The sequence below is a fragment of the Mustelus asterias genome, chromosome 5, assembly GCF_964213995.1.
Source record: "Mustelus asterias chromosome 5, sMusAst1.hap1.1, whole genome shotgun sequence".
Taxonomy (NCBI): Eukaryota; Metazoa; Chordata; class Chondrichthyes; order Carcharhiniformes; family Triakidae; genus Mustelus; species Mustelus asterias.
In genome coordinates, this window is record NC_135805.1 from 47678386 (window position 1) to 47704135 (window position 25750).

Below are 25750 nucleotides of genomic sequence, written 5' to 3' on the forward strand. Positions count from 1 at the left end.
TGAGGTGTTTTAAATACTTTGTAGTTTTAAAGGTACATGTAATACCTCTAATTAGTCCATACATATAAATAGATCTTCTGGACATTTTTAAAAATTAAACAAAGAAACTTTGATGCACACAAACATACCAAACATATGTTAGATGCATTCCTTTAGAGCACCCAACTGTTGGAATCACAAGGCCATAAAGGAGACTTAATTGCCTCACCAGACACCTTATTAGAAACAACTGATACAAGAGAGAGTTTTAATGAAGCTGCCTTCACAGTTTCTAATCAAAACAGAGTCAGAAAGATATTAATGTCTTAGCTAATGAAAGAGTTATGGTAGGGGACTTAATGGGAACTGACAAGAATTAAAGGTAACATAATGATATCCCTTGAAACTGTGGGTAGTGATAAAAAGCTCTGATATTGAATTGATAAGCAATATATACATGTGTTTCATTATGTTGGCAATAAACAAAACTTATCAGGGCTATAATTGGGAAATATCCTGAAGGCAAGAGGAGTTGACCACATCCCTTAGAGATTTAGTTAACTTCACTCAAAAGGCCATAAAATACTAATGGCTCTTATCAATTAACGGATACCATGTGAGACTGTTTTAGTGAAGATGCTTTGTCAGGCCACTATCAAAAATAAAGACATGATGTCTGGCTAAGAGTAGAGGACAGGCTTAGGGATGATATATTGGAGTATCCCACAAGGTATCGTGATCTCATAGACCAGGGTGGTTCAGTATTTTTTCTATTGGATCAATACATAAAGTATGACATTTGTAACACTTGATTGGATTGTGTCCAACTGACTGTGAGCTGCAGAATTGTATAAACCAGGATGATTTTCTTTGTCTATTGGAGTGGTGTCTCGACCCATTGTGCCGAGAACCAACCCTCTTGCTAGCAAGTAAAATAAAGACAATCTGTCAGTTAAGCATCTTGTGTTAGTGTATGTTTGTGTTAAAGTCACACTCGGAAGTCGAGATTTCGACAGCTCTTAAAGCCAGAAGTGTAGATGTTTACATTAAACTTTCGCTATGTATCATAATTTTCTACTTAAGGACTTGTAATATTCAATGCAAATATTAGTGTAATTACTGCTTGTGCTATTAGTAAATCATGATGTTGGTCTTCAAACAATTCTAAAATCTCTTGACTTGGAGATTTGAGAGCTGCTGTCTGTCTGAAGGATTTAAATGAAGACCAAACTGCAGAGACGGGGAGACAAAATATAGTTCTTGTCAAATGCAGCAGGTATATTTTCCTTAATTCACAAAAAAATGCAAAACGTAGATATCCCTGCTTTGTGCTTACACAAGTTACAGTTAAATATACCCAACTATTTGCTGGAAGCAAAGTTATAACATTACAATATAATAATTTAAAAATCTTACTAAGCGCTGGCGATGATTTCTGGAAAAACTGGAATGCCACTCAAGCTGAGTGAAAACCCGCTGATCACCAGCATCAGAACAAACATCCACAGTTGGCTGCAAAGGAAACAAAATAAGATCAATTCTTCAGAATGTTTCTCTTTTCAATTGGGTTAGTATCACTCTTCTAATACCTGGAATATGTTTTGACATATGCTTTCCCCTCTCCCCATAAACCAATAACCTATGATGAGAGTGGCCCAGAGCAAACATTCTTTTTCAACATTGCAGGTGACCTGCTGGTGGTTTGTGGATGAAATACCTATATCAGAGATTGGAAAGCTATTGAAATTATTTTGATACAAAATAATTTACCGAAGATAGGTGGGAAAACAAAGAGAAATAAATAGGTTAAGTGAGTGGGCAAGAATATGGTAGATGGAGCTTAATGTGAACCAATGTGAAATGATCCATGATGATAGGAAAAGTAGAAAAGTGGAATTTTTAAAAAGTGAAAAAATAGCAAGTGTGATATTCAGAGGGATTTAGGTGTTGTTCTTCAGAGTCACAGAAAATTAACAAGCAAGAACAGAAGGTGATTTGAAAGTTAAATGGTATGTTGATTTGATTTATTATTGTCACATGTATTGGGATACAGTGAAAGTAGTCTATTGTGCGTTATACAGACAAAACATACCATTCATAGAGTACATAGGGGAGAAGGAAAGGAGAGGGTGCAGAATATAGTGTTACAATCATAGCTAGGGTGTAGAGAAAGATCAACTTAATATATAGTAGGTCCATTCAAAAGTCTCATGGCAGTTGATTGGTACGCGATCTCAGACTTTCGTATCTTCTTCCTGGTGGAAGAGATGTATGTCTGGGGTGCGTAGGCCTTTATTGGCTTTTTTTGCAAGGGAATTAGAGTAGTGCTGGAAAGAGACACACATTGCCAAAGCTTTTCGTCTTGCACTCATTGCCAAATTTCAACAATTACAACAATTTATACTACAGGAGAAAAGAACGCTGATTGGTTAGCAAGTCAACTTAGATTGACCATGGCGTTGCCATGGAAAAAACAACAGGCAATTTTAGGTAATTCAATGAAGGTGCAAGGATTGAACATGTTTGTTTTGTTTGCAAATAATAGGTCCCTGTATATTTGCTTCTAGGGTAGTATAAATGAGCCATGTTGTGAGCTCAACAGATTTTCTAAATTGCTTATTAGTGTACTCAGGATTGTTCAGTAAGTGCTATCCAATCATGGAATTATGTGCAACAGTAGATAGTTTGCCTTGAGTTTTGGAAGCGCAGGCTGGTTGAGTATGGTCAGTACTCTGCCTATAATAAACAACTAAAGGAATATACTGTTTGATTCAGTCAACCAATTGTGCTGTACACAATGTATTGGGCATCACACCAGCACTACAACTCATACACAACCTTGCTTAATTGTGTGCGAGACAGGACATCTTTTTAGACTAATAGTGGCATCCTGTTAGTGGAAAATGGCAGTAAAATAAGGGAAAGTCACCATAGTCCCAGATGACCATAAACTGTTCTCCCTTTGACAGGGAGATCTGACTGACTGATGGTAATTTAACCTGGGGATCATGATACCTCAGGTGAGGGGTGTGGGGGCTGCAGAGGAGATTTGCCAGGATGCTGCCTGGGATGGAACATTTAAGTAATGAAGAGAGGTTGGATAGGCTTGGGTTGTTTTCGTTGGAGCAGAGAAGACGGAGGGTCAACCTGATCGCGGTGTACAAGATTATGTGAGACAAGGACAGAGTGGATAAGGAGCAGCTATTCCTCTTAGTTGAAGGGTCAGTCACACGGGGACATACATTCAAGGTGAGGGGCAAGAGATTTAGTGGAGTGGGGGGGGATGTGAGGAAAAACTTTTTTTACCCAGAGGGTGGTGACGGTCTGGAATATGCTGCCTGAGAGGGTGGTAGAGGCGGGATGTCTCATATCCTTTAAAAAGTATCTGGATGAGCACATGGAACATCATAACATTCAGGGCTATGGGCCAAGTGCTGGCAGATGGGATTAGGTGGGAGTTCAGGTGTTTTTAATGTGTTGGTGTGGACTCGATGGGCCTCTTCTGCATGATTCTATGATTAATTGAAATGTACAGCCAAATGTGTAAAGCAGACTGCAGAATATGTAATTTTACCCACTTTGAAAGACATTACTATAGTAACCATCGAATCTTCCAGTGTAAAAGTAGGCCATTCAACCTACTATACCAATGTCAGGCCTATGAAAGACTTATCCAATTAGTCCCATTCCCCTTTACTTTGCCCATAATCCAGAAATTTTCTTCCCTTCAATTTCCTTTAAAAAGCTACTAACAGATCAGCTTCCATTACCCTTTCAGACAATACATTCCAAATCACAACCTTTTGTTGCTATAAATAAGAAACTTATGAAAACTATTTAAAAAAATACCTACCACTTGATATGAAAAAAGGGTGCTGGTCCCAAGAAAAGAAAGCTGAAAGCAATAAGCCAACTTCCAATCAACATTAGCCACTTCCTGATTCTCTGGAATTTGGAGGAGTGAGAAACACAATAAAATTAGAACGGGACAATGAGAACAAGTTCTCTCTCTCCGTTTTATAAATTCAAGCATATGTTCAGTAGGATTTGAACAAAGCCATACATATATGTGAAATTTTCGATATCAATAGACTAAATCATTTGATGACAGTACTGAATGCTATAGAATCACATACCGAAAGGATGCTGAAAAACATGGGATAAAAAACAACTTCAGTGTAGTGCTGCTCGATTGCCCATCACCTGATCAATGCACCGAACTTGCTTTTGGGGGGGGGGGGGGGGGGGGGAAGAGAGAGAGAGGGGGGAGAGAGGGGGGTCATTATCAAGAACAAGAGAATTTGCTCAGCAGCAGTTATGAATTGGTACACAGTTTGAAAACCCAGTATACCTTATTACCAAGACATAACCTTTACGGCAGTTTTATGATTTCTAATCACTGCATTCTCTCCGTAGCCCATCAAAAGAGCCAAGTACTTTTCAGTTCCTCTTTCGTGGAAACATTGCAGTTAGGAACATTTGGGGGGAGAAAGAGTCCTCAAGATGCATTCAAGCATAAAGAGAAAGGTAAATAAACACAGCTGACTGCATGCCGAGTCAAAACCATTAAGCTGTCAATCAAACAAGAGTTAAAAGGACTGGACAGAAATTGAATGGGAACAAACATTTTCAAAGGGTTGGAAGGTATTTCAAAGACTCTGAGCCTTCATAGAAACCAGAGAGGCACATGGGCACTGAATCCAACTCCTCGACCCCATTGGGTTGCAACAAACCAGACCAACGATTGTCAGGACCTGTACCAAAGCCCGCTCAATTCAGATCCCACTGGGGAGGCAGGTGAATACTGGGAGAAAATTGAATCAGGTTTCAAGCCTGCCAATCACATTTAGAAGAGATAATTTGATTAATTACTGGCCGGACTGTCGATAGGTGGGCTGGGAGCATCGTGACAGTTTGGCGCCGAGGCGGAAAACAATTTTTGCCCGATGCCCGATTCTCTGGACCAACGCAATTCCCGCTGGGAGCTTGTGGGCCCAGAGAATCCCTCCTTTGTTTTCCTGACAGTGCAGTAACTCCCTCAGTATTATATTGGAGTGCCAGCCTTGATTTTTGCACTCAAATCCTGGAGTGGGATTTGAACCCACAATCTTTAGGCTCAGTGGAAAGGGTGCTACCATTGCTAACATAGATCCAAAAGTTACTAGTCCATTTGATTCATAGAAATAATATTATAAACAGATTTTGAAATAAGACTGCAAATTTTGGACTACTTACATTCAAGATTTGATTACAGTATCTTTAAAGCAAATTTTTAAAATCAAACTTATTTAAATGCTGACTAACAAAAATTAATAGAACAGAGGATGAAGTTTATCACGATGGATAAAGAAACTGCATTTGGGAAATAAAAGTTTAACAACATAAAAGACATCCAAGCTGGACTGCATACTTACTGGTATTTTATCACTTAAATATCCAAATAGTGGGGAGGATAGAGCATATGACATAGCGAATCCTAGGAATACTAGTCCTACATATCCAGGCTGTAAATTGAACTGGAGAATAAACAAAAGAGATATATATTCAACTAATTTAAACTGAAGTAACATTCAGTTGGATATAATCCAGTGATCAAAATATTGAACAATTTATATTTCAATATGTGGTTCACATTACCACATTAAACTTTGTATCACTCTTAAGTATTTTTTAAAAATCTACCCGCAGGAGAAAATAATTTCTGCTTGATTTCTGGATGTACATTTAAGAGAAGGTAGTTTGATGACTATTTTAGGTGAGAATCACTGGAAAATGATTAGCTCTAATTGACTTAGAGGAGGTATAGAAATTATATAATATATACACAGTGGCTTCCCTCACGGTTTTATTTTACTTTCTTTTATATAACATTTTTATTAACATTTTCTCACTGGATAAATCCCGCTGAGGTTTCAACTTACACTTGTACTGGGACATGTCATATTACAAGGTTACAAAATGCTGAGATGTGTTGTGCACATTCCCAGCTCTCAGCTAACCTTGGCAAGGACCACGCTAACTTGTATACAATGCATGATCAGAGGTCCAGACTAATCAGTGTTGACCACCTAAAATGGTGTTTTTAATTAACCAATGAATATAAATGAGCATTCTCTGAAGTAATGTGTAATAATGATTCTGTAAGAGAAAACAATAGAAGGAGACGAAAGGAGAGAGATTGGTAACATCTTGACTGTAAGACAGATAGACAGACAACTGAAGGAACTCTTACGATTTACCATGAAGTGTCAGTGAATTCTTGAACCTAACAATTCGTACGCTTTAACAGAATACTACATTGCATGTTGAATGCCACAATGCTTATTATATTCAGACCAACTACAAGGCTATGGGGGAATCTCATAATATACACAAAACCACTGAAGGATACTGTTAAACAAGATAAAAACAGATTTGTCCAACATAATGGGACAGTTCATCCATTACATTTTGATAACACTTGCACCAATTATTCAAAGTAATTCCGTGCCTTGAGCCTATTCTACCATTACATAGAATTTCGAGCAGAGAAAAAAGGCTATTCAGCCCAAATGGTCTATGTTTATGCTCCATCCTACTTAATTTAACCTCATCAATTTTTCCTTCTATTCCTTTCCTATGGGTAAATATGTTTCTCCGGAATTCCTCATTGGATTTATTAGGGACTATCTTGTGATCCAGAGTTTGGGTGCGACCTTACCGGCTCGTCACATTGGTCAATGGGTGGGGCAAGAGGTGAGATCACCAGGTTTTTCGTGCCTGGCTTCTCGCTGGAGGCCTGTGACTAGTGGTGTTCCGCAGGGCTCTGTATTGGGACCTCTGCTGTTTGTGATTTATATAAATGATCTGGAAGAAGGAGTAACTGGGGTGATCAGTAAGTTTGCAGACGACACAAAACTGGCAGGACTTGCAGATAGTGAGGAACATTGTCAGAGGCTACAGAAGGATATAGATAGGCTGGAAATTTGGGCAAGGAAATGGCAGATGGAGTTCAATCCTGATAAATGCGAAGTGATGCATTTTGGTGGGAATAATGTAGGGAGGAGCTACACGATAAATGGAAGAACCATAAAGGGTGTAGAGACGCAGAGGGTCCTGGGTGTGCAAGTCCACAGATCTTTGAAGGTGACGTCACAGGTGGAGAAGGTGGTGAAGAAGGCATATGGCATGCTTGCCTTTATAGGACGGGGCATAGAGTATAAGAGTTGGGGTCTGATGTTGCAGATGTATAGAACGTTGGTTCGGCCGCATTTGGAATACTGCGTCCAGTTCTGGTCGCCACACTACCAGAAGGACGTGGAGGCTTTGGAGAGAGTACGGAGGAGGTTTACCAGGATGTTGCCTGGTATGGAGGGGCTTGGTTATGAGGAGAGATTGGGGAAACTGGGGTTGTTCTCCTTGGAAAGACGGAGGATGAGGGGAGACTTAATAGAGGTGTATAAAATTATGAAAGGCATAGATAGGGTGAACGGTGGGAAGCTTTTCCCCGGGTCGGTGGTGACGTTCACGAGGGGTCATAGGTCCAAGGTGAAGGGGGGGAGGTTTAACACAGATATCAGAAGGACATATTTTACACAGAGGGTCGTGGGGGCCTGGAATGTGTTGCCGGGCAAGGTGGTGGAGGCGGACACACTGGGAACGTTTAAGACTTATCTAGACAGCTATATGAAGGGAGTGGGAATGGAGGGATACAAAAGAGTGGTCTAGTTTGGACCAGGGAGCGGCGCGGGCTAATTGTTCCTTGTTTCTCGTTTCAAGGCTTCATTCTATGATCATCTTGCTGGTGCCAGTACAGAGCGAGACTGCGGATAGTTGGGAACCTGTCTCGGGGGCAGGGAATTCATATGGTGTTCGTGGAAGTGGAAATGACTAGGGTTGGGAAGCATTTTCCGATCAGGGCCAGTGTGATCTCCTGGACTCGTTTCGATCGCCTCAGGGGGTCGGAGAGGAATTTCCCAGATTTTTTTTCCCCCATATTGGCCCTGGGGTTTTCACTTTGGGTTTTCGCCTCTCCCTGGAGATCACATGGTCTGGAATGGGGGGGTGGGGGTGAGTTAATAGGTTGTGATGAACAAAGCATCGTAGCTGTGAGGGACAGCTCGGTGGATAGGATATTGGTATGTAGATAGGCTGGAAAATTGGGCGGGGATCCTGGATTCAGGATTCAATCCTGGACCGGGGAGCGGCGCGGGCTTGGAGGGCCGAAGGGCCTGTTCCTGTGCTGTATTGTTCTTTGTTGTTCTCTCACAACCTTACCATCTCCCCATTTCTGGCGTGAGCAGCCTCGCGCCCAGGAAGGGGGTTGGGCTGCTTATAATATTTAAGTCAATTTAAATGCTCGTTTAAATATTTTTAGTGAGCCAGGATGCTATTGTCCAGGCTCACCTGCCTTAATGGCCTCACCAGTGAATGTTTTTACTAGCAAGGATCGCGTATGGTCCCCATCAACGGGGACACAATGTGGTGGCCTCGCCAGTAGACCGAGGGCCATTGAGGCCTACCAGGTGGTTGGGGGGCAGTGCCCCTTGGGCACTGCCAGCCTGGGATACTGGAAGTGCCAGTCTGGCACCCTGGCAATGTCCACTGGGCAATCTGCAGCTGGTGATCGCTGGGGGAGGGGGGGGGGAGCTACGCACTCTGCAGCTGGTGATCGGCTGGGCTGGGGGAGGGTAAATTTCCAGGGATGGGGGGCATGCTATCTAGACCAGCATTTGTTTCCCATCTCTAATTGCCCTGGAGAAAGTGGTGATGAGACACTTCTTTCATTACCAAAGTCCACTGTGCTATTAGGAAGGGATTAGTTCACCACTGAGATTTCCTGAATTTAAGGAAACAAACACAAAAAGATTCAGACAGGAATTCTTACCTTCTCAGTCACAAACAGTGACACGGTGGGGTCCAAAAAGCCTATGCAAGAACTTATAGAACATATAAGCATGCACACTAAAGCTATTTTGGGAATTGTAAGTAGCTTCCAGAATGATTCTTTGCTGGCTACTCCTTCTGAAAATCAAAAACATTAATTACATAGTCATTTGGTAGTACAGATCTTGAACATTTTTTGATATCCCTTTCCTTTAGGCCCCATCTTACCCATGACTGGTTCTACACAACATGAGCTGGCAAAGTAGTTTTGAACAAGTTTTCCAGGTTCACGGTGAAGGATTCTTTCACATTTGTAACAACATTCAATATTTGCATAGCAGTAGCAATGCTGTGTCTATGTGCTCAATTGACAATGCTATTCACCAATGTTCCACTTAAGGGAACCATAGATATTGGCACTGCAGCATTGGACGGTGTTGCAGACAAAAGAACATGAACACACATTGTGCCTATTTCAGCTAAACAAAATAAATGACAGCCATTGCTGGTTTGTTCCTCACAGCAATGCTTTGATCAAAGTCAAACTGCTTGATTTAAATTTCAAATAATGCTTGGCAGTCACCTGTCAGTCATGATCAACTGGTGCATTCACCATGGAAATGCCTCAACCAGAGTTCACTTGCCAACTAATTAGTGTTCTCTTCTAAAGAAGTACAAATTTGTTGTTTCACAAAACACTAATGTGAGTGAATTGTCCTGATAAGTGCAAGATGAAAAGCTTCAACAAAAAATTATTATTGATTAAAATATATTCCACATAATTTATTATACCACCCACAACTGTATAAGTATTTTACGGTGTTGGTGATTGTAGAACAATTTAACTTTTTTTTACTTATTATTACAAGCATCTACTTATACAGAGCATAACCATTTATTTCCCTTTCAAATTGCTGTCACTGTGAAAACAGCTATCAAAAAAAGTTTAATCAATTATCCCTTGACCTACTCTTATTCATTGAATGGCAATTATAAACATGAATGCACTTGAACTTAATTTGCTTAGATGCTAAGTTTTTGATCTTCAATTTGCTTTACTTTCCACTAAACCTGGTCAACACTTATCAATTATGCATTTGCATTATGCTTTCACATTATAGCAATTCCAAGTGGATTCATATTTTATCTTGTTTGGTTTATTTATTGATTATTCTTTTGATTCTTCTCCTGTTCATTATTTCTAGCAACATTCACTCCTTCCTCTTCTGAAGGAGTTAACCATTAGCTGGGCAAGTTTCCACAGGCACATGACATCTTCCAGTATTTGATTAACTGGCCACCCAGCATTTGAGCATTCAGTCAGAGATTCAGCAGACATTTTGACTACAGAAAGATACCACAGTTAAATCTAATCCTGTTCTCACCTTACATCAATGTATCATCACTGGAAAATAATAAAAGGTAGAAATGCAGTCTAATTTTTTTTCCTAAACCAGGGGACTTGACCCAACTATAATAACTTGGTTGAGATCAACTCACTCAGTACTGGTTTGTTTAACTGGCCACTATTTGACTCAACTATTTACGGTCTTAACCAGCTGAGCTGTTTAGACCAAAACAAAAAACACATTACAGTCTTAGAATTTGCAAGGAATTAAACACAATTGTTTAAAGTTTAAAATATTTGCCTATGCAAGCCATCCCAACAGAAGTTAACTATATTTATACAGTAAAGTAAAAATGCAGAGCCTTACCATAAGTTGGTAAAACACACATATTCAAAGGTACCATTAAAAGAATGATACATCCTAGTGCAATAAAAGGAACTTCATATCCAAAAGATTGGTACAAAAACCCTCCAATAGGCGGACCCAATATTAGGCCAAGCCCACTGAATACTTCCAGAAGTCCCTAAGAAAAATTGTAGTTTGTGTTAGTGATTTTGTTTGCTAGAAATATAAAACAATAAAATGTTACATTCGCTATTTTATTACAAAGTATAGTAAGCTTCAGTAAGATTTCCCTTCCAAGTTTCTCCTCTTCCCTCCCAAATTGCAAGGTAGTATTCCACTGACCTTCAATATGTAACACAAATAGGCATTATTCATTCATTAAGCATTGACAAGCAAGTGCTGATAGGATTACCACATTGGAGCCAAATCTTGTCCTTCTTTGACATCCCCCCACTTCTGCTACAGGGTGGAGAAATTGCTGGATAAAAATCAGGGACAAAAACTGATTAATTAATCAGTAATAGGTCACTTTTCTGAACTATAGTCTTGTAGCCACATGTCCTGTTGACGCCTTTGCTGAGATTAGTTAAGGAGCATAAATCGAGGACCTTTGATGATATTGGGAAGATGGAAGTCACCAATTTTAATCCACCACAAACTCAGTTCCCTCACCACCAGGGGTGCCAAATTTTGAGGCCCTGGAGCTCGAAGAAAATGTGTTGCCCATGTCATTTCTAAACCTATTACATTGCTTTCCTATATATTAATCATTTAAATCCCTAAATGTCAGTAAAACTATGCTTTTAAAGTGAAAAAACAGGAGTGCTGGTAGAGTGAGAACCATGAGAACCATGTGGTATTTTGAACCGATTAAGACACGAATTACAGACAAATTGACTTACTGATTAGGGAACAGTATATAGAGGTGGCACTGGACAGATAGTTGAACCAAAGCTGAGTAAACATGTGACTAACAAGCAAAAGGCAGAGATTTGAGAGATTCATAAAGTCCAGAAGGAGCCAGTTCACATGTTGTAATTTCTTTTGTATGTTTGCAAAATGTTTTATCAATTACATTCAGATTCATTTTGTGATAAGGGGCACATGTTTTATTGATGCTTCTTAGGTAGAACTGTGAAAAACCATTTCAATATTAAAAGTGTTAAACTGTAGAACACAAACAGCTACCATAATAAAATGAATATTTATCACCATGAGATAAAATAGTGCAGACATCAGCAAAGTGCTTCAGCTATGCCTCAGTGAATAATTCAATAATATTGTGCCGATATATGTAAGTTTTCAATATTTACATTCTCTTTAAACCCTTACTTTGGACATTAAGCAATTTGTTTTACTGAATGTTTTTGAAATTTGATTTGTGGAAAACCAGCAGCCAGTCTCTGCAATCACAGGATAACATATTATAATAGTTTGGCTATTCAGCTTCACGTGGTGTGACTTTTGCAGTTGCAGGTGGGTTGGAGAATGTGAATGGAATAAAAGATAAAATTTGTAGAACAAATTGAACAAATTGATATCTAGATAAGACATTCCTAAAGTATCTATATATACAAATGCATATATAAATTTCCTTTTAAAGCTTTAATGCTATCAACAGATTATACATTAATGAAAGACTTAAATTTGCTATTACCATTATTGTGGCGACATTGTTTGGAAAAGCTGTTGCAAGGATTGAAAACGAGGAAGTAATGCTCGCAGAAAACCCTATTGCATCCACTGATCTTACGATGAAACACAGAGTGATAAATATGGGTCCATCTGGAACTTTATCCAGTATGCTGAGAATGGAAAAAAAATTCAGAAAAGGAGTACAATGCTTTTTCTCCTGTCTTGTTTAATCTCAATTCTCCCTCACCAATACCAGGCTAAACTATCAGACTGTTTGACTGGTATCCATTACTAGGTGAACAGTTACTTTCTTTAACTAAATATTGGGAACACCAAAACCCTCTTCAGTCCCCACCACAAAGTATGTTCCCCAGCTACTGACTCCAACCTTCTCCCCTGCTAACTGTCCAAGGCGGAGACAGTTTTCAACCTTCCAACCACATATTCATGTCATCACTAAGACTGCCCATTTCCATTTCAGTATCACCTGACTCTGTCTTTGACTCAACACATCTACTGCTGTAACCCTCATCCATGCCTTTGTTACTTCCAGACTTGACTCTTCCAAAGCACACCTTGAATGTTCAAGCGAAGTGCCTTGGACATTTCAGTATGTGAACTTCCCACATTCAACACCTACAAACCCGAGGTAATCTAAAATTCTGCTAACCGTGTCCTTACTTGCATCCATTAGCTTTCTGTTTACTGACTTCCACTGGTTCCTGGTTAAGCAACTTCTCAATTTTTAAACTCTCACTCTTATTTTCAAATGCCTCCATGGCTTTACCCCTTCCTATCTCTAATCTCCTCTTGTCCCACAGCCCACCAAGATGTCTGCAGTGGTCTATTTCTGGTCTTAAGCATCCCTGAGTTTAATTGCCCCGTAAGAAGTCTCACAACACCAGGTTAAAGTCCAATAGGTTTATTTGGTAGCAAATACCATAAGCTTTCGGAGCGCTGCTCCTTCGTCAGATGGAGTGGAAATGTCATGTCCAACGCCGGCACCTCCACATCATGACTTTAATTGCCCCACCATTGGTGGATATACCTTCAGCTACCTAGGCCCCAGTCTCTATGTAAACCTTGCCACCTCTGAAAACCTACTTCTCTTATCAAGTTTTTGGCTATATCTGCCTAATGTTGCTTTCTGCTGCTCAGTGTCAAATTTTGTTTTGTAATGCTCCTGAGCCTTAGGATGTTTAGTTACATTAAAGTCATTGTATAAATATAAGTTGATGTTGTTAATTGACAATTAATCTTTGTCAAAGTTTGAAATGAGTTTATTTCAACAATGAAGAGTCTACATCAAATACATTAATCTATCCTCTCTTCTTTAATTATGCTGTCAGCAAACCCCAGGAAGTCCCATATGCTCCTCGGGAGGGGCAAGTTCCACTAAGATATTTGGCATGACCAAGAAGGCACAGCTCACATATGGAGATAGAGTCATAGAGGTTTACAGCATGGAACAGGCCCTTCAGCCTACCTTGTCCATGCTGCCCAGTTTTTATCATTAAGGACAGTCTCTACGTGGTAGAGCTCCCATGACTCTTACATCTTGAGTAACTCGTGGGTCCCAGAGATCTTTGAGAAACCACAGCACTTAGAGGGTTGGATCTTCAGTGACAAAGGGTATCTCAGAAGACATGGGTAATGACACCAGTTTGTCAGCCACAGAGTGTATCTGAGGAGAGATACAAACAAAGTGGCATATTCTGCCACAAGTTTCTTAATGTTAATCGGAATCATGATGGCTGGTAAAGTTAAAACTAAGACACAGCTAATTTCTTTGCTAGAGAGAATTTATTGACTTATTTCACAGTCAACACTACTCCAAATCCCACTGTCTCAGCTATCCACATTTATAGGTGTACAGATACCCATTACCTGTTTAATAATGTAATTGCCATTAAACTTGAACAATATAAAATTGCCATTAAATATTAACACTTAAATACTACAAACTATTGGACTCCTAAAGATGTGTTTCCAATTTTTGGGCCTGTCCAATATTCACCACACAGACTGTCCTGCATCATTGTTGTTTGCTACTCCCTGCACAACTTTGCCATGCAAAGTAGGGGTGTGTTTTTGGCATTTGGGCATCGCTGGCTAGGCCAATATTGATTGCCCATTCGTAGTTGCCATTCAGAAGGTGGTGGGAGCTGTCTTCTTGAACCGCTACAGTCTCTGAGATGTAGGTACACCCACAGTGCTGTGAGGAAGGGAATTGCAATTTCGACCCAGCGACAGTGAAGGAAGGCGATATATTTCCAAGTCAAGATGGTGAGTGATTTGGAAAGAAACTTCCAGGTGGTGGCATTCCCAGGTGCTCCTCTTGTCCTACTAGATGACAGTGGTCACGGTTTTGGAAGGTGCTACCTAAGGAACCTTGGTGAGTTCTTGCAGTGCATCTTGTGGATGGTATACATGGCTGCTACTATTTGTCCACGTTGAAGGGGTAACAATTAAGGAGGTTGCTTTGTCCTTGATGCTGTTGAGCTTCTTGAAGATGTTGTTGAAAATGCACTCATCCAGTGTGAATTAACAGTATTCCATTACACTCCAGACTTGTGCCTTGAAGATGATGGACAGGTCTTGGGGGGGGGTGCAGGTCAGGTGAGTTACTCACCACAGAATTCCTAGTCTTTTGACCTGCTTTGATAGCTACAGTATTTATACGGCTAATCGAATTAATGGTTAGATTCTGTCTTGTTGGAGATGGTCATTGCCTAGCACTTGTGTGGCGTGAATGTGACTTACCACTTAACAGCCCAAACCTGGATGTTGTCCAGGGGCATAGGTTTAAGGTGCAAGGGGAAAGGTTTAAAAGAGATGTACAAGGCAATTTTTTTCTTTTACACAGAGGGTGGTGGGTGCCTGGAACTTCCTGCCGAGGGAGGTAGTGGAAGCAGATACGATAGTGACTTTTGAGGGACATCTTGACAAATACATGAATAGGATGGGAATAGAGGGATATGGTCCCCGGAAGGGTAGGGGGTTTAGTTCAGTCAGGCAGCATGGTCGGTGCAGTTGGGAGGGCCAAAGGACCTGTTCCTGTGCTATAATTTTCTGTGTTCTTTGTCTTGCTGCATTTGGACAAGAACTGTGTTACCAGAGGGAGACATTGAGAAGCTCAAGGGTTTCATTGTGTGGAGTAACATGGCAGATGTCCCCATGACAACATCATAGCTAGAAGATTCCAGGAGGAATAAGGTGATGACAATTTTTCACAAGTTAATTTCTTTTCAGTTTTCAATGCAGGGAATGCCACAGTTGCACCTTCTCAATGTGAACATCTCAGGAAAGGTTGGAAATCTCACAGTGATCTTGAAAGCAGCATAAGCCACCATATGCCCGAATGAAAGGGGCCATCTTTGGAAGGCACAGTAGCTTTAGCAACATGTAGCCATGTAGATTAGCGTTCCATTAGTGCATATCCTGAAGCAACTTCATACTGTACAGTCCTTTCAACCATGGCATCAAGTCACTGGGTATGGCAGCTTTAAAGTGGCTGCAAAGTCAATTCTAACATGGATACACTCATGCCAGTATGACGCCTGCATAGTAAGGCAGCCCAAAAAAAGCTTCAATGTTTTCGCTTGGACGTCTTAAGAGGGAGCAACATCTGGAGAACTCCATCTCTACAATTGCCAGTTCTCATGGATGAATAATGCAGAGCCATTATTTTGTGACTGAACCCACAGGACTCAGTGACCTGTAACTCTACATTGTGCACCCAAAGATGCAAGGTTGGTTTGCATTGTCCTCAAAAGTGCCTCATTAGGATAATGATTAGATTGGTTACAAACACTCAGGGCCCTGCAATTGTCTGAAGCTCCAACATCTGCAACAGACCTGAAGGAAACCAGCTGATTGCTATGCTCTTGTCAGAGGGATGATTTAAGCAGGCGCCTCCTGGTGGCCCAAGACCTTGAAGGCCCCACCCTGCTAAGGTTCTCCTGCTCTGGGGCAAGCGCACCCTCCTTGGCTTGACCTGTTGGACTTGATGGAGTCACTGGCAGAGGGGAGTTTGAGCGGCAGGGCATCCATGGGTTGTCCTGGGTGCTTGGCTGGCACCCCTCCTCCCTTTCGATGCCAATGATCCTTCCTCAGCTCCTTCTGGAGGAGGGGCACCAAGAGGGAGGTCGAGCCAGCTCTGCAACCTCTTCCTTTAACAGTGAGAGTTTCCTCAAGTCCGGGATACCCACCCCAGTCTTGGCTCTCTCCCTTTTGTTATGGCAGATCTTGTTCTAAAGAAAGCCAAATGGATTAACTGTGAACACTAGGGATGAAAGAGAATTCAGAAGCATGCATGCCAGTTGGGTCTGCTCAGCCCTCCCCAGTAAGTGAAATAGGAATCGTTTGTGCAGGATCCTATATGAGGCAGTGAGTGTAAAGTGGCTGACAGACAGACAGTGCTGATGTTCTATGTAACATCCCTGTGGGCGCTCGACTGTCTGGCGTCCTTATGAGGGTGAAAGTTGGGAGTCAGTAGAAGTGGCAGGGTGAAAGTTGGGAGTCAGTAGAAGTGGCAGATCATTCATCCCCTTATGGCAATGCAGTGCAATCTTTGTTTGCCACGGGCACTAACCTCCTCAGCAAGCTTCCAGGCCAGCGTGGTCAGGAAGGAGGATCATCTTCTCCCATCCAGAGGAATGAGGACTTCCTGACTTATCCTGGACAGCTAGAATCTACAGCGAGGCTTTGCTGAAAATTGGCATTGACAATGTGTTTCTCCTTCGCACCATGGATTCCCTGCACAGCAACCTGAACTAAGTGAATATTTGTCCAGGTGCCAGTTAAACATAGCATCAGGACCAGCAGGCCCATGAGGTAATGGCAGGGTAGGTAAATCCCTGCCTGCCCCACCATAAGATTCATTAGCTCCTTGCTAATGCATAATTAACTGAGCTAAAAAGTGGAAGATTGGGCATATTTATACGACCCACTGCACAGAGGGAATCTCACCGTATTTCCTGCCTGCCACCACACTTAGGTTACAGAATGGGAAATTCAATCCAGTGTTTCATAACTGCTTCTCTTAATCACTACCCTTCCTAGAAAACCAGTCAGTTCTTGTCTGGCTGCACACTATTACCCTTTGAGTGAAAAACAATTTCCCTTTTTGCATGTGAAGAAAAGGCATGTCGCTGAATTTTTGCAGGGGCGGAGGGGAGCTCCAGCTTAGCCAAAATGGCACCAGAGCCCTGATTCCTGAAGTCCCACCCCCAAACCCAGCACCCACCATTTTCGCCAAGGGGGCTGGGGTGGAAGAGATTGGGTTGCAGTTTGCACAGCAGTGGTTCACCGGGGCAGCTGCACATTTGAAAGTTGCAGCTGTCTTTCAGTCACATGCGATTGTCGATACCCAGATTTCTAAACTACGACTCATGGGCCTTACACTTTTCAGGAGAAGGTCTAAAGTTATTGGAACTGTACGGAGAAGTAAGAGACCATTTTGGATATGTCCAGGAACAGCTTTGGGAAAGGTCAGCTTTGGGAAAGCCCTTTGGGCTTGTAAAAAGTAGACTTGAATGTGCATAAAAATTGGATACACTCATTGGTGTTGTTATGTGGACGGAGGTGGAAGAAGTACTCACTGAGGTACATAAGAAGCCTCACCAGGTTAAAGTCCAACAGGTTTATTTGGTATCACGAGCTTTCGGAGCGCTGTTCCTTCATCCGAAGGAGCAACACTCCGAAAGCTTGTGATACCAAATAAATCTGTTGGACTTTAACTTGTGTTGTGAGACTTCTTACCGTGCATACCCCAGTCCAACACCGGCATAGAGTCATAAAGACAGAGGTTTACAGCATAAAAATAGGTCCTTTGGCCCAACTTGTCCATGCTGCCCTTGCACACGGATGGAAAACCACCACAATCTGAATCCCAACTTGCACATTCAACGGCATAGGACTGCAATTAAAACAACTAAATAAATTCTAATGGATAATTTACCCAAAAAGGATTGTACACCAGCCAGAAACAGACAGCCCTGTCAGAAACATGAACTTGGCTCCAATTTGCACAATCTGAAAAACAGAAGCAACAAACATTTTAAATAGTCCAGAAAACAACATCTCATCATGCTATATGGGATACACACACAAATAACAACATCATAAGTAACTTTAAACCAATTGTGCAGAGCTATAATACAAGACAAGAACATAGTAGAGACCCAACATTTAAAATGTCCACACTGTGATGATACTGTGGCTTTAATCTTGTGCAAGATTTTAAGAAGTCGCTTCTATTTACTAGGTGTCGCTTTGTCTATAACCGGCAATCCTTATGTTGATACTGTAGAAGCATAATTGATCCCAATTGCTGGAGTGTTTGTTTTAATCTGCATTAATGCAGTTTGATTATTTTAGGGTTTCCCTCTAGAGTTTAATTAGGTTGATTGACAGGAAAAATCACGTGACTAGACAGGGCTAGGCTCATAGAGCAAAACAAGCACAGTTGTTGCTTGGGATCTTTAGAGAGAAGTAGCTCTCTGTGTCTCTTTGGAGACTGGAGTCTGAGACCTGCCAGAAAATAAGTTTCCTTCTCTGAAATTCTGCTGTTTGAAGATGTATCTTTCTCTGGAGGCTGTTATATAGCAGTCAAATGACAGGTGTCTTTTTGTAACTCTGTCCAGAGGTGTTAAAAATTTGGAAGTCTAGCACCCACGTAAGCCTACATGTTTTGTGCTAACTGATTCTGAAGAGGAATTTATAGTCAGAGAGACATAGAGGTTTACAGCATGGAAACAGGCCCTTCGGCCCAATTTGTCCATGCCACCTTTTTTTTAAACGACTAAGTTAGTCCCAATTGCCTAATGTTTGCCCATATCCCTCGATAGCCATCTTACTCGTAACTGTCTAAACACTTTTTAAAAGACAAAATTGTACCTGCCTCTGGCAGCTTGTTCCAGACACTCACCACTCTCTCTGTCAAAAAACTGCCCCTCTGGACCCTTTTGTATCTCTCCCCTCTCACCTTAAACCTATGCCCTCTAGTTTTAGACTCCCCTACCTTTGGGAAAAGACATTGACTCTCTAGCTGATCTATGCCCCTCATTATTTTATAGACCGCTATAAGATCACCCCTAAACCTCCTAAGCTCCAGAGAAAAAAGTCCCAGTCTATCCAGCCTCTCCTAGCTCAAACTATCATGACCTGGTAGCATTCCAGTAAATCGTTTCTGCACTCTTTCTAGTTTAATAATATTCTTTCTGTAATAGGACGACCAGAACTGTACACAGTATTCCAAGTGTGGCCTTACCGATGTCTTGTATAACTTTAACAAGACATCCTAACTCCTGTATTTAATGTTCTGACCAATGAAACCAAGCATGCTGAATGTCTTCTTCACCACACTGTCCACCTGTGACTCCACTTTCAAGGAGCTATGAACATGTACCCCTAGATCCCTTTGTTATAACTCTCCCCAGCGCCCTACCATTAACTGAGTAAGTCCTGCCCTGGTTCAATCTACCAAATGCATCACCTCTCATTTATCTAAATTAAACTCCATCTGTCATTCATCAGCCCACTGTCCCAATTGATCAAGATCCCGTTGCAATCCGAGATAACCTTCTTCACTGTCCACTATGCCACCAATCTTGGTGTCATCTGCAAACTTACTAACCATGCCTCCTAAATTTTCATCCAAATCATTAACATAAATGACAAATATCAGTGGACCCAACATCGATCCCTGCGGCACACCGCTGGTCACAGGCCTCCAGTTTGAAAAATAACCCTCGATAACCACCCTCTGCCTTCTGTCATCAAACCAATTTTGTATCCATTTGGCGACCTCACCCTGGATCCTGAGAGATTTAACCTTATGCAACAACCTACCATGCGATACCTTGTCAAAGGCCTTGCTAAAGTCCATGTAGACAACATCAACTGCACTGCCCTCATCTACCTTCTCGGTTACCCCTTCAAAAATCAATCAAATTTGTGAGACATGACTTTATACTCACAAGGCCATGCTGACTGTCCCTAATCAGTCCTTGCCTCTCTAAATGCCTGTACATCCTGTAGAGATTATGCAGAGAAATCCAAACTTTCACAAGTCTTTTTTCCTGATTGCACAGAAATGATGTACCCCTTGTTCTGACTGTTGGGGGAATATTTTCTCAGTGACTACCCCCTCAAACCCCTTACGAACTTTATATTTTTCAGTTACATCACCTCTCATTCTTCTCAACTCCCGACATTTATAGGCCTACTCTACTCAAACTCTCTTCATAGGAAATAAAAACATAACAATACAAGAAATATGAGTCTCTAGAACCTGCTCTGCTTTGTGATAAGGTCAGCTTCATTTTCTGGTTTGTTCCCTATAACCGTTGACTCTCCCTATACTTCAGAAATCAGTCTATCCCAGCCTTGAATATATTCAATGGCCTAGCCTCCATGGCTCTTTGGAGTAGAGAATCCCAAAGATTCATGACCCCAGAAAAGAAAATTCGCCCTCATATCACTTATAAACGGGCAACTCATTGTTCGTTAACTATTGTCTATAGTTCTAGATAATCCAAAGATGTGCAGATTAGGTTGATTGGCCATGCTAAAATTGCCCCTTAGTGTCCTGAGATGTGGTGGTTAAAGGGATTAACGGGTAAATATGTAGGGATAAGGGGGTAGGGCCTGGGTGGGATTGTGGTCGGTGCAGACTTGATGGGCCAAATGGCCTCTTTCTGCACTGTAGGGTTTCTATCATTCTATATCCTCACAAGGTTTGATATATGATCTTATTGAAACATAAAATTTGAAGTGGAATTGACAGGGCAGAGCCTTGGCATTTCCTAAGCTACTTTTGAATTTACCCTTTCCTAAATCTTCCCACCCAGTCCCACATTAGTTCAAAGGCCTGTCTAGAACCTTAGTTATTCAATTTGCTAGGATACTGATCCCAGACTGATTTAAGTGGAGCCCACCCTAGTGGACCAGCTTCCGCTTTTTCCAGTACCAGTGACGCATGAATCAAAACCTATGCATCCTATTTCATTCTTGATATCATTCTTTCAACCACACATTTAACCTTCTAAACTGTTGTTCCCTTTGCCAATTGGCATGTGCACAGGTAACAATCCAAAGATCATCATCTTCAATATTCTGCTTTTGAATTTAAAGCTTAACACCTCAAATTTTCTCAGCAGACTGAAACATAGAGTGACTTGGAAACCATTCCCTGTCTGACTCCCTAGCACAATAACGTTAGGAGATTCTGGTGTGTACTTGGTTCAGTAAAAAAAACAAACTGTATCCCAAAGCAGTGTATAAACCTTTCTTCTCTTCTTAGGCAGTGTCTTGGGATAGAGGATGACTTGCTTCCTCTCTGATACGATGGGTTTTGAGATGGCTGATAATGTAGATTTCTGCCTCATGCTTGAAGGGTTGGATAAGTTACTTGGAGATTTGTGCGTTCTTGCCGACATCTCAACTCTGCCTATGCACAGTCCCGACAAAGTCTTTCAGTGTAAATGATGCCTTCCCAATGAGCCTTCGCCATTTTACTCAGTCACAAGCCAGCATCTCTCATGAGTCAGCAGGGATATTTGATCTCTTCAGAGATGCTTTGAGGACACCACTAAAACATTTCCACCATCCTCGTAGGAGTCTCCTACTATGATTGAGTTCGAAGTAGAACAGTTGCTTTGGGAATCTGGTGTTAAATATCCGAATGACATGTCCAATCCAGTGGAGCTGGTTTTGAGTGATTAGTACCTTGATTCTGGGCAAGTTGGCTTGGGAGATGACTTTACTGCTGGTCTGTCTTTCTTTTCACTAAATTTGTAACATTTTGCCAAGGCACTGTTGATGGTGCTTTGAGATGCCAGTCTAGGTTGTCCAAGTCTCCGTGCATAGAAGAGTGCGGGGAACACTGCTGCAGTGGAGAGCATGACTTTAGTCTCAGGTTTGAGATTCTGGTCCTCGAATACTCTTTTCATCAGTTGGTTGAAGGCTGAGCTGACACAGCACCAACTTCCTTTATTGCTCTCGCGAATGATTTTCACTTTAGGTCAACGCTGAAGGCTTATGGAGAATCCCCAAATTTGACTGCCCTCAGAAATTTTTCCCCATCCTCTGCCTATTCCATGATGGGATGCATGCTGTGATCCTCACTAATGGGACACCGCAAACTCTGTCTCAGTGAAAACTGGGATCAAACAGGATCTCATTGCACCTACCCTCTTCTCCATTATCCACATTGTAAACTCACCTACAGCAAATTATGCATAAGCATGGAAATAATCGACAGAACAGACTAGAAACTGTTCACTGCCTTCAATCCAAAATCGAGACCATTCCAAACTCAGTCACAGAGCATCAGTAAGCAGACAATACTTGTGTATGGGCTCATTCAGAAACTGAGTTCCAGGTTATTACTGACTCTTTCTCTGAAGCATGTGAGAAAATGGAACTCTCACCAACCATCCAGAAAACTAAGGCTCCTTCCAAACAGCTCCCACAGTAAAACGCCTCCTCTTGTCGAGGAAGACAATGGAGAGATCCTAGAATGTGTGGACCATTTTCCGTACCTTGAGAGTATTTTAACACTCAATTGATGATCTAGAAATTGTAATGAACTGCTTTAATAAAATAGACGTTGATTTCCTAACTTGAAAAATGTTTTGTCATTTAGCTACTGGCTAAAATCCAGCGAGAATATAAATATTAAAATATTATACTTACATATTTTCCCAATATCAGTGAAAATAGAAGATTGAATAAAGCAAAACATCCAAAAATCATTCCAACAATAGAAGCTGTGGCTCCTTTCTTTTCTGCCTACAAAGAGAATATACAATAAATATATTATGCATGATTATTAATAAGCTGCTTACAGAGTATTTGGTAGTCATCCTTGGATCATTTTCTTTCACCCACAAAATGCCATTTGACAATATGATCTGCAGATTTGATGGGGAATAGGTTCTTGACACAGATAATAGGATCAAGTTCATCTTTCTTAAGCACTTCAAAGCCTTTGTACTGTTTGACTTCTTGTCTGATAAGCAGTCTCAAATAAGCCAAAATTTCCTCTTGCTATACATTGGGGAAATCGCCTTTGATGCATACGCTAAACTCTAAGCCCTTCCTACTGACTCCTTAGCCACCATCTCAGCTTGAAGATTTCTCATTCCCTCTCTATCCTATTCATTCCCAACCTGAATTTCAAACCCTCTGTCCTCTCCACTGAAACTGCCTGCTTCCATCTCTAATGATGCCTATCTCATGCTTACCTCAGCCTATCTGCTACCAAAACACAAATTCATGCTGGTTATCTCCAAACTCTCCTGGATCTCATCCTTCTTAAACTTTGGCCCATCAAAAACCTGTATCTTATTCTGCACAAGCCCCACTCATCCAACACCCTTGGCCCCAAATTCTGGAATTCTCTCCATAAACTGCTCCACCTCCCTCTTCTCCTTGAAGACTCTTCTGAAAATCAGTCTCTTTGACCAAGCATTTGTTAACCCCTCCAAATATCTCCACTGTAGGTTCAGTATGTTCTTTTTATTATGCATCAGTGAATTGTTTTGGAACATTTTTCTACATTAAACCATCTCTATATAAATGCAACTAGCCGATACTAAAAGACAATTAGATAGCCTCAGTAGGTTATTGTTACATTCCAATCGACAAACAGCATGGAAGTAGGTAAGCCACTTATTACAATCTAAGGAGTACATGCTCCCAAAACAAAATTATATACACTAGAATTATGTATATCAAGTGTTGACCAACTGTTTGCTGATCAAACATATTCTGTAACTGCAATATCCTTCAAAGGTAAAAATAACCAAACAGTTAAATTAAACAGCAGCTACTAAACCAACTGGAAATACAAAATGCACAAATCAAACTTTCAAGGATGTCTTTAAAAATGTGGTATTATCTAAATGCAAAACATATTTATTACCTCTGTTGGAAAGAAAGGTCCCAAAATTGAATAGCAAATCATAGAACTAAAGTTCAGCGATGCTGCAGATATGAGAGTGAAAATTTGACTCTTTGTCCACTTCTGCGAGTTGTTTCTTGGATTTTCATTTTGATCATCTGAAACTGTCATAAATTTAAAACAAGAGGTGAACATCGATTTTCAGAATCGGTACAATATTAGTGTCCACTTACAGGAAAGTAAATAGTGAAACTAGAAATCTTCTCAAAGTTACTTTTCTATTTCTTCTTTTCAAGTGTTGAAAAGTCCATATTTTCAGTAGTCTTACTTTATAATACAAACCTCTGAAGTACATATTCGCAGCAACATCAGGGCTTGGATATCTCTTTTGGGTCTTGTTGTCAATAACTAAATACCACACTCAAGAAGGCAATGGCCTAGTGGTATTATTGCTAGACTATTAATCGAGAAATTCAGCTCATGTTCTGATGATTGAGGTTTGAATCCCGCCATAGCAAATGGTGGAATTAGAATTCAATTTTTAAAAATCTGGAATTAAGAGTCTACTGATGACCATGAGACTACTGTTGATTGTCATCAGAAAAACCCATCTGGTTCACTAATGTCCTTTAGGGAAGGAAATCTGCCGCCCTTATCTGGTCTGGCCTACATGTGACTCCAGAGCCACAGCAATGTTGCTGACTCTCAATTGTCCTTGGGCAACTAGGGATGGGCAATAAATGCTGACCAGCCATTAAATGGAACTATGTCCCATGAATGAATAAAAAAGATAGCAAAGTACTGCACAGTTTGAAAATCAACTTCCTCAAATTTGTCATCAGCTGTTTTAATTATACTTGTCCCATGAGTCTGAGATTCGCCTGCCCAACTGCCTCATCTGAGGCAAATTTACATTCACTTAAGTAATGTCTCTAAAAATTAATCAGGTAAAAAATAGTGTGGTGACTTGAGACCTCAAGAAGGAACTTCAAATAACCAAGTTTAACAATAACAATAACTGATCAAATTAGTAATAACTATGAAAACAGGAGCACTAGTAAAACTGCTCTTGCCTACAGGTCAGCCCCTTGCAGACTGAAAAGCTTGCCAAAGCCCACATAGGCTCGAAATCCTCAGCAGACACCAGTAAAACAATTACATAGGAGAAAAGGCTGATCAGAACACTCCATAATCAAAATGACACTCTGTAACATATAGTTAGAACTCAACTATTTTTCAATGAACCAACAAATGTATGTTAAGAGACAGATTCATATTTTGAATGGAGACCCTTGCAGAGAATACTGTGAATTCTCACAGATTTTGATTTGATATCCGATTAAGTCGGTAGTACAATACTTTGTATCATCCATCTAATTTAATGAATAGTGACTATGATGTGCAGATACCAGTGTTGGACTGGGGTGGACAAGATAAGAGGTCACATGACACCAGGTTATAGTCCAACAGGTTTATTTGAAATCACCAGCTTTTGGAGCGCTGCTCCTTTGTCAGGTGAAGTAAACCTGTTGGCGTCATGTGACCTCTCATAAATGAATAGTGGGGATATACCAAACCAGTTGGATTGACTTCCACAATACAGTTAAGCACTAGTTGGAAGGAGCACAGAGGAATATACTCTGGGTGGGAGACTTCAATGCCTTTC

The 25750-nt window shown here is 40.9% G+C and overlaps 1 protein-coding gene across 1 annotated transcript in view; it reads right to left on the bottom strand.

Annotated features, from left to right (window-relative positions):
* slc18b1 (solute carrier family 18 member B1) overlaps positions 1-25750 on the bottom strand; it is a 54757-nt gene that overhangs the window by 8628 nt on the left and 20379 nt on the right. Inside the window, exons 2-10 of the mRNA XM_078212499.1 lie at positions 24106-24248; positions 22875-22970; positions 18136-18209; positions 12196-12343; positions 10560-10716; positions 8846-8982; positions 5394-5495; positions 3833-3924; positions 1396-1491 (exon numbers count right to left, since the gene is read on the bottom strand). Of these exons, the coding sequence (XP_078068625.1) occupies positions 1396-1491; positions 3833-3924; positions 5394-5495; positions 8846-8982; positions 10560-10716; positions 12196-12343; positions 18136-18209; positions 22875-22970; positions 24106-24248 (1045 nt within the window). The remainder of the gene's footprint in view (positions 1-1395; positions 1492-3832; positions 3925-5393; positions 5496-8845; positions 8983-10559; positions 10717-12195; positions 12344-18135; positions 18210-22874; positions 22971-24105; positions 24249-25750) is intronic.